Source organism: Rhamphochromis longiceps, linkage group LG3 (genome assembly GCF_057381845.1).
Source record: "Rhamphochromis longiceps isolate RC_006_pf linkage group LG3, R_longiceps_female_GT1.1, whole genome shotgun sequence".
Lineage (NCBI taxonomy): Eukaryota > Metazoa > Chordata > Actinopteri > Cichliformes > Cichlidae > Rhamphochromis > Rhamphochromis longiceps.
This window is the reverse complement of record NC_140559.1, coordinates 3,692,851-3,703,268: the sequence shown is the minus strand read 5'-3', so window position 1 is coordinate 3,703,268 and position 10,418 is coordinate 3,692,851. Positions and strand designations below refer to the sequence as shown.

Below are 10,418 nucleotides of genomic sequence, written 5' to 3'. Positions count from 1 at the left end.
TGGCCCCGCCCCCTCTGACCTGCTGCTCCTGGATGTGCTGAGGACACAGCGGAGGCTCAGAGGGGGCGGGGCTTTTCCCGTGGCGGTAACCAAACTGCATTAGGTCACTGCACTGCCAGTGTTTAACCACACCTCTTCTGACTGACCTTTGACCTCTGACATGTTGATTCGAACCTTATTTAATGACGTCTTTTATCTAGTGATTTAATTCTGTGTATTTATATGTGATGGTGTTCCTGCGTTCAGCCTCAGCTGATATCCACAGACGCTCCTATTGGCTGGTTTTAAAAACACATTTTTCCATTAAAGAGACTCTTTTAAAAACACGTCTGCCTGAAATTCACATTTCATTTATTTTGGGGGATTTTAACAGAGAGATAGAACTTTATGAATCCCTCATGTTTATCCTCCAGGAAATCCAGTTTGTAGCAGCAGAACACCGACAAACTTTTACACAGCACAGAATTAGGATATCAAATAAAGGGGAATAAGAGAATATGAATATAAGCATAAATATGTACATATATACACAGACCTCACACAGAGACAGCAGCTACACTGTGTGTGGATGTGATCCACAGTCACAGCTGTGGGTTTCAGTCAGTGTGTCTCTAACTTCATGGTCACATTTCAAAGCTTATTGGAGCCAGAAGATGTTCAAGTAAAAGATTTGTTGCTGTACTCGTCTACCAGGATAACAGGAGGTTCATAAAGCTGTGTAATACTTCAGCTTTACATCATGCAGTAGTAGTTTATTAAACCCCCCAAAATATGACTATCCAGAGTTGGGACCAGGAAGCAGAGTTGCAGTCTTACACGCCTCTCTGCAGCTTCTCTCCTCCTGCTACCCCCCAAAAACCCATCTCCATAGAGACTGTGTCAGCTTCCAAACAGACAAAAAACAAACTAAAAACCAGCAACAAACAACTTAAACATAAACAATCACAAAGAAAGAACAATACAGTATCCACATCTGAACCAAAGAGTAAAACAGTGAAATGTGGATTATTAAACATTAGGTCTCTCTCCTCCAAGTCTCTGTTAGTACATGTTAGTAAAAACATTTCTGCCTTTTACCCATATTTTATTTTTAACTCAAAATCAAAGATTCCAGATTCTCCTACATGTTGGTTTTGAATCAGATAGGACGACAGATTTCAGGTGGCCCTGTGTCTTTCTCTATTACATTTGCCACTGTGTAACTCAAAGTTATTTAAGGACTAGTTTATTTCAATGGATGAGTTTACTGACTGACGCGCAGAAGAAATAGTTCTTTATGGAGCCTAGATGGTGTGAATGATGAGACCAAAGACTGCAATATCTTGTACCAAAAATATATTGAATAAATGGAGGAAAGGGGAAATGGAACAAAATAATTAATACAACACACAACATAAATGCCCACAATTAAATAATAAATCAATGCTGTGATCTTTCTGTGCAAAAGTCCTTTTTGGTCCTCTTCTTTTTAAAGTTCACTTTTAAGGTATTCCTCCTTAGAGTCCAGCTTCATACAAATGGGGAAATATGTCCGTAATCCAAAGACGGCTAAGTGGGGGAAAAGAGGGGAAACAAAGAATGGTCCTACCGGCTCGCCACTTCAATATGAAGAAGATTAATTCAAAGGGAGGGAACAAAACCTGACCTGTAGGTCAGAAAAACGTCCATTGGCACATCAAGTTCGATTCAGTTTACCGGTAAACAAATATATTTTTCTGCAAGCCTATGTAACAATGCAAATCATCATCAACCAATGTACAACAGTTAAATTATTAATTATCTTGGCTACGTAGCTTAATCTATACATTCCAGTAGCGTTCGCTACAAACAATACAAAAACAACAATAAAGGAAAACAGCTGTCTAACAGACAGCATAGCCGAATTCAAGGCAACACATAACAATAATCATTCAATCGCACTTTGTTTCAAAGTAAGCCCATTAAAATGCTTAAGTAAATAAAAGTGTTCAAAAACAGCGGTTTTTGAGCCGGAGTTCTGCTCGTGGTGGGAACGCCGCCGCACAAAGTCATTTTTTAATCGCGCAAACGATCGACTGGTTACTGACAACCAAAAGGTTGTTTTTGGTAGATATTAAAGATCATGGGTGGGCGGGGCAAATGGAGCAGTTTTCTACAGTCGAGTAAAATTCCAGGAAAGAGCTGGGTGTGGCTTTCCTTTAAATCACATGATCAACAGCTTTAAGATGGAGGCAACTCGCTCAGTGTTTCCTGTTTCATTCTTAGACTGTGGCGATGGTAAGTAGCAGCTTTTCACTTGTTACCTGGCATCTTTTCAGCCACCAATGATAGTCATTGTATGTTATCAACATTTCACTAACTATGTTGTCTCTCATGTTTAAAATAGGCCGACCAAGAGCAAAATAGGTATGTCTGCAGACTCTGCTGTAGCCAAAGTTATCAGATCTCCTGTGTCTTTAAATCCCTAACTGCTCGATCATTATCATTTTAGAAGACAACAATTTCTCAAAGGAGGTTCAAAACTAATGCCTACAAGATTACCAAGAGGATGGTTCGGGGCTCTTACATGACTCCGGGAAGTCAACACTTGGTGGATGAGGTGTGTTACCTTTGACACTTTTAAGACAGTCCTGTTTATCACTACTAACAATAAGCAAATATGTTTTCACTCAACAGATCCTTCACAGCATGTTGTTTCTGGGCAAAATCAACAACATCCCCTTTTCTCCAGAAGAAATCTTCCCTAATCCTTTTGTTTTGGGTTCTTTAATGAGAAGATATCCCAGGCCTTTAAAGTTGTATTCGACTCAGCTTCCCAGGCGAAGTCCCTTCTCCTGTGTGCTCGACATGGTAAGATAACTCTTCTCACATTGTCAGTCAATCTGACAAACTTCCAGTTTTTAGGAAAGTATAATGCAAAGTGCTTTTTTACTGAGAAATCCAAAGAAAATCCATACTGTACCTTATACTTCAACATATGCTTCTAGCTATACTTCTCCACCAAACACAGAGACTGCAGGAGAGCTGGAGACTTGCTTCAGAATTTGTTAGTTCTAAATAATGTCTAACAGACTCATTATTGGAGATGCTTACAGTCTTCAAGGCGTATATGATGCTGTCACTGTGTAGCTGCTGGATCTGTTAAGCTCAAAGACTCTAAATTCAGCGTGTTTTGACAGCCCGGCATAGCAAAATAGAAAAAAAAAGGTCAATTAGCAAATTTAATTATAAATTAGTGAGAACAAAGATGGATTTTTGCTTATTGATTTAAAATTAAATAGATTTTTGTGACTTGTTTCACCCCCTATCTTAAAATGTCTAAATCAAAAGCATCCAATGGTCCTGCATAGTTAAACAAGTCAAGCAGCGAAACAAACATGTTGATCAACTTTCTATGAAAAACAACTATATAATCAGGTGCAACACTTTGACCAGATCTGTAACTGTTTTCAGATCGTCCTGCAAAATAACTCAGAGAATGAAGAGCAAATAAAGCAGAGTCTGCAAGATCTCCTCACAGACTTGGACTTAGAAGAGAATAATAAAAAAACAGCTTTCGTCTCGTCCACCATCTGCATTTCTCAAAAATCCCAAACCAACAAATCAGAAAGGTACTGCGGAGTCTCCATGTCCACCAAAGGTCCTAACGCTGGGAAAATTATGATTGCTGCCTCCTGTCTTAGCAAATGGCATAAATATGTATCTGGTGCGGTGATGACCTATTATCCAAACACAGTCCAGAAAGATTACTTTGATGGAACAATTGAAGTACCTGGAAATATCAGGTGTGAGGCTTTTTGTCTCCGTGATGGTGCCAGAATGAAGCCTTGCAGATCATGTAAGAATTTGTTTGGCTTGAACACAGAAGACCTCAGAGAGTGGCCATATGGTAACTGTGCTGAAGCTGAGAGCCTGAGCAATTTGCTTGAAAATGAGAGAGAAGTTGAAACACATGTGGATGAATACTCAGCTGAAAAGGACAACAGGCAGAGAGCTGAGGATGAGGTTGGTAGGGTTCTTAGAACTGTGCTGCAAAGGATTCGGTTTAACTGGACAGGTGAATTTTACAACCCAGAACAAGAGTGAGATTTCATGAAATCATTTGCATTCATCATTCTGATAAATCAAAGATTCTCTGCTCTGACAGCATCTGTGTGGATTTTCTGTAATCACAGAGACGTGTATAAGCATGTTTACTTTCCATCTCCATGTAATTGTCACATTTAATAATTAAAACTGGCTTCTATGGGTTTTTGTTTGCTTGCTTACATATCTAGTGTTTAATGCAATGTGAAGCATTATCAGACAGCATTTATTGGGAAGAATCCCATGTTTATACTGGTCTGTACCCAGGGTACACAGAAAATAAAAACACATGTTTTCTTATTATGATCCCAACTATAATTTACTTAAGCAAAAGCACTACATGTGTAGTTATAATATTTATAGCAGTTACTGTTGAGCTTTAAATTTATCATCTTAAATGTTTATATGCTGATTATATTGCTTTATATAAGAAAGGCCTAACTCTGAGTACACTCTGTGCCAAAAAGTGCTGACAGGAAACTGCATGCTTTTGCAGAAACGTGCTTTTGCAGCTAGAAAGTGAAGCTGATATATATCAGTTTTAATTAGTTTTTACCAACTGCTTGCTAGGGCAATCCCACGAGTTTGGTGTTTTTGTATTGAACATGATTCCAAGTGCTTTCTATAACACATAGCAGAGGTGCCACAACAAAGACTGAGAAGAGGACAGGAAGAGACAGTGAAAGAGATGCACTCCTTCGCCATTCATGTTAAAGCGTTGCATAGCTTTAATTTTAGAGAGTGTTGCATAACTTTAGTCATTTTTCTACCACAGGTGAAGCCAAGAATTGTGAAGCTCTCTTTTGGCCAAATACCAGAATCTGTAAGAAGAAGAAAAAACAAACAATCAAATAGGTCATTATTAAGAGAACAACAATCTCTTGATGATTATCCACAGTGTCTTTGATAACTCTGAGATACAAACTGTCAAGGATATACACATCCCAGCAAACAATAGCTGTGTTTGACTAAAGCGATTAATAACAAGGACAGAGCTACAATCACTACAGTCAAACATAAAGGGCTTAATCCTGAATCCAAGTCTGAGCTGTGATGCCGTTGGTGCTGAAAGCTGCTCAGATCCTGAAGCTGCACGTTTTGTCTCTCTCTAACCAAACCAGCAGCAAAAGAAGACACATTTCGCTTGACATAAACATTGTCATGAATTCCCTCTTACTTTTGCTGGTTTGCTTCCACCACCATTAAAACACACACAGAAAAACAACACAGCACAGCTCTCTGCCTCTCTCAGTGTACTTTAAGAACACCGTTTCCCATCTCAAATCTCTGTTTTTGGCATTATTCGCTTGCTTGTTATGAAGCAGTCTACCGTTGCTTACAGCCATTTTTTTTTAATGACTTCCGACAAGACAGCCTCATTTCTGCTGTTCAATACCAAATTTTATTTATTTTTTTCAAATTAAGTGAAACTGCAAAATGCTCTGCTGTGTCTCTATTAAAACCTCTTATTAAAACCTCTGAATCACTTCAGCAGCATCAGCCAATGTACATTTGTTGAGTCGTGGTTCTCGTCTGCTTTTGTTCTACTGCAGAATAATATTTTTAAGGTTATCTACTGTAAAAAGCTAGGCCAGGAAAATCTGCTTCATGGTTTTGTGTTTTATCCTCAGTTACTTTGACACAAAAGCATCTGCTGTGATGCTCACACCTCTGATGAAGTTTCACAAGTGTCAGTACTGATAACTGATCAGAATTATAATGTTTCTGACTCTCTGAGTAAGAATTAAATGGAATCTAATTGGGACCTTGTGAATTGGAATTGAACAGGTTCTAGAAATCAGTGATGATACTCAGCTCCAATACCCACCTATGATATTAGGCTGACGAACGCTGACTGGGTTTCATTTACCAGCTTTTTATGTTCTTCCTGCAGTTTCCTCCCCACATCACTCATCTTAACTTTTTTCCAGTCCTCCTCAGTCTAAACAGAACACACAACAATACAAAGAAAAGCTCAGGTGATTGATCTCTAACACTAGGCATCCCCAGTCTTATTCTTAGCAGTCTAACTTCTCACCATATCTTTGAAGGCCTCTCCATTGTAGTAGCGCTTGGATGCTGGATACTCTATCGTTTTGTCACATAGTTCCAGGAAACTGGAAGCCACCAGATGCAGCTCCTCTCCGTCATAGCCGTACAGCTTTTTGTCCTCACACGTCATCAGCACAAGCTCGTCACATGGACATGAGGTGCCCTTTACCACACCAATAACCTGCATTTTTACAATCTCGGGAAGGTAGAATTTTCCCCAGGCGTTAACTTCATCATCATCCCCGTTGTATTTGGTGTTCTCAAGCTCTTCTATCCACAGGTCAGCACCACTTGGCTTCTTCAGGTGAACGCACATGCTTTTGTTTTTGGAAACAAAATCTTTCACCCATTTCAGGTACTTTTCACCTGGAAAGAAGCAGACAAGGAAATATGGATGAATGTAGAAGTGTTGGAAAAGACAAATAGCAAGGTTATCCTACAGCAGTTTGTGAAAATGTTGTATCTTGAAATAAGCAGGCAAAATGAGGATCTCACTTATCTCATATGTTCTGACTACCGACTTTCTTCAGTTAAAGGACAAAAAAAGGGCACACTGGAGGCTGACAGAGTGTGCAATGGTGGGAATCATTTTGCAGAACTCACTAAAGTTTGTTTCTCCTGGAACAAGCTTTCTACACTTCGGCAAATGAAAATACTGTGTTAAACTAAAAAAAGAGCACCAGACCAAGGTCTACAGTACTAACAGAAAAGCATGCCGTTACCTGTTGCCTGTCGACACAGCTGCTGATCTTCCTCACCAAAAAAATGAGGATCCCTGAAAGGAATAGAAAGGTTATGTTAAAATGAATGACTGTCACGGTGATCATGGGAAGCTCCGAAATATCACAACAATAGCTACGAAATCACAAAATGCAGTGTGATGTCTGTAAGCACCAAACATGACATCTCTGCAAATTCATCTTGAAACATGTAGGTACCTCACACGTACAGCTGCAGCCATCTCAGCCATTTATCACTGTGGCTGCCAAGTGGCTGCCACTTCACAAGCGCATGGCACAACATAGAAGAGCCACCTCCACAGGACAAGACTCAGCAGTCCATCTGCATCTTAAGGATAAAGGACACTCTTTGAGGATGCTTATGTTCACATTTTGGACAGAGAGGACAGATGGTTTGAAAGAGGAGTGAAAGAAGCATCTATGTCCACTGTGAGCGACCATCTTTGAACAGAGGCGGGGTTTACGACACCAACTCTCTGCCATCTATAATCCAGTTTTGAGATCCCTTCCCAGACGCCTTAACGCCCACTCACATCCTGGGCCATCTGACCTCAGGAATTCGCATGATAAGGTGGGGCCAGGTTTCACAATGAACACACCCGAAACTGGCTGATTGGGACCCACACCCAGTTTCACACCTTGGCTCAGGTGATTGGAGGATCATCAGGGGGTCCTTTTGTCCCTCTGTGGGGGGAAACTCCCACTAGGCTTATATCTGGGACTCTCCACCATTTGACCTTAGAACTGAAGAAGCTTCTCGGATGAGAGGTGAAACGTCTTCAAGCAACTTAAAGAAGTCCAGACGCTTTTCTTTTCAAGCTCCTTTGACTACGATGACCTGGATGACTGAGAACCTTCACAGACATAAGGTGAATGTGACAAACAAAGCGCCTTCTTGTTCTCTGTGATAATGTAAAGTTATTAATGAAAAAACAAACGAGTAAAAAACGGACTGGAAACATGTCTTCAATCAAAACTCGACAAAAACAAAGAAACAGCCTCACTTCTCTGCGACGCTCCCTAAAAATGACGTTACGTGTTACGTACCAGAGATTTCTATACAGCCCTTTATCAAGCCGAGAGAAAGTGACGCAAAACCCTCCAACTAATAACGACTAGCAGAGAGGCTCAGCTGAGTGTAGTTACCTGGTTTGCAGACGCATACAGACGTTTCCTGTCCTCTCGGACGCAGCTGTGATAGAACATGTGGTGCATTACCGCCACCAACTGGCTTGGAGTGAGGACCGGAAATCGCTCATGCCAAATCAAAAAAAAAAAAAACATAAAGAAAGATTAAATGAAGAGACAAATGAATACATTAAATCAAGAAGAAAAAAACCCACCACCGGACATATACATCCTCATATCCTTCTGTACAAATGAGTTTGTTTTAGAAACTGAAAAAAGCCACAAAACCTTCACATCTAGAAATCCTTTGCAGTAAAACTTGTTTTGTGGCAGGTTCCACAGGTTTTGAATCAGTTTTCTTCTTTATTCCTGATAATTTTGACAATGAAAAAGAACATGTTCTATAGGGCTTTGGAGTTGACGTCACGCCGCAATGCATTGTGGGAGCGCGGCACCATTTTCGAGGTCTACGAATCAAAACAAACACACTGTGTTGGAACGACGATTACAAGATGCTTAAAAGCAGCTCAAAAGAGAACGGACTGTATAGAGACCGATTGCGTCCAGAGGCGAAGCGGCGGTACTTGCAGAAAATAGCGTGCAGTGGAAATGTGGACCCGTATGAAATACGGCCGTGGAGTAGAAACCCTGAAGACGTAGCCTGATATATTTTCGTACCTTATCTGTGGAGTCAGCGCGTACAAGTCGTCATTCAAACAAAGGTAAGTCAGCTCGAGTACTGCGTGTGAAATGCGTTTGATTTCCCTGCAAACATTCACATTAGTGCAGCATAAATTCATTCATGAGGGGAAATTACAGTGAGAACATGTGGAGGCTGTTAGAGGGAGAAGATAGTGAGTTCAGTGCAGGGCTGTGCAGAGAGGTTTAAAGGGGCGGGTGCTCAAAGTTAAAAAGGGGCACATTGAACCAGGCTGAATAACAACAACACACATTCATCAAGAATCTAATATGGGAAGGGCAGGGCTGTGTTGATCTGAGACTGTAGACATTAAAAAGTCCACAGGAGAGATGGTAGCTGATTAAACAAGTGTCATGAGATAATAACAAAATGCAAAGATTGGTGACAGCGCTTGGAACCATAAGGCAACAAAAAACTATGTATGTAAAAAAAAAAAAAAAAAAAAAAAAAAATTATATATATATATATATATATATATATATATATATATATATATACATACATACATACATACATACATACATACATACATACAGTGGGGCAAAAAAGTATTTAGTCAGCCACCGATTGTGCAAGTTCCCCCACTTAAAATGATGACAGAGGTCAGTAATTTGCACCAGAGGTACACTTCAACTGTGAGAGACAGAATGTGAAATAAAAATCCATGAATCCACATGGTAGGATTTGTAAAGAATTTATTCATAAATCAGGGTGGAAAATAAGTATTTGGTCACCTCAAACAAGGAAAATCTCTGGCTCTCACAGACCTGTAACGTCTTCTGTAAGACGCTTTTCTGTCCCCCACTCGTTACCTGTATGAATGGCACCTGTTTGAACTCATCATCTGTATAAAAGACACCTGTCCACAGCCTCAAACAGTCAGACTCCAAACTCCGCCATGGCCAAGACCAAAGAGCTCTCGAAGGACACCAGGAAAAGTATTGTAGACCTGCACCAGACTGGGAAGAGTGAATCTACAATAGGCAAGCAGCTTGGTGTGAAAAAATCAACTGTGGGAGCAATCATCAGAAAATGGAAGACATACAAGACCACTGATAATCTCCCTCGATCTGGGGCTCCACGCAAGATCTCATCCCGTGGGGTCAAAATGATCATGAGAACGGTGAGCAAAGATCCCAGAACCACACGGGGGGACCTGGTGAATGACCTGCAGAGAGCTGGGACCAAAGTAACAAAGGTCACCATCAGTAACACACTACAACGGCAGGGAATCAAATCCCGCAGTGCCAGACGTGTTCCGCTGCTGAAGCCAGTGCATGTCCAGGCCCGTCTGAAGTTTGCCAGAGAGCACATGGATGATACAGCAGAGGATTGGGAGAATGTCATGTGGTCAGATGAAACCAAAGTAGAACTTTTTGGTATAAACTCAACTCGTCGTGTTTGGAGGACGAAGAATACTGAGTTGCATCCCAAGAACACCATACCTACTGTGAAGCATGGGGGTGGAAACATCATGCTATGGGGCTGTTTTTCTGCCAAGGGGACAGGACGACTGATCCGTGTTAAGGACAGAATGAATGGGGCCATGTATCGTGAGATTTTGAGCCAAAACCTCCTTCCATCAGTGAGAACTTTGAAGATGAAACGAGGCTGGGTCTTCCAACATGACAATGATCCAAAACACACCGCCCGGGCAACAAAGGAGTGGCTCCGTAAGAAGCATTTGAAAGTCCTGGAGTGGCCTAGCCAGTCTCCAGACCTCAACCCCATAG

General features: G+C 40.9%; 1 protein-coding gene across 1 annotated transcript; it reads left to right on the top strand.

Annotated features, from left to right (window-relative positions):
• Positions 1–1,688: 1,688 nt before the first annotated feature.
• On the top strand, positions 1,689–4,220 carry LOC146672555 (uncharacterized). Its single transcript, XM_085402228.1, has 4 exons — positions 1,689–2,385; positions 2,471–2,578; positions 2,656–2,829; positions 3,433–4,220. Exons 2-4 carry the CDS (start codon positions 2,528–2,530, stop codon positions 4,063–4,065), a joined length of 858 nt encoding a protein of 285 aa, XP_085258354.1. The 5' UTR covers positions 1,689–2,385; positions 2,471–2,527; the 3' UTR covers positions 4,066–4,220.
• Positions 4,221–10,418: the final 6,198 nt, after the last annotated feature.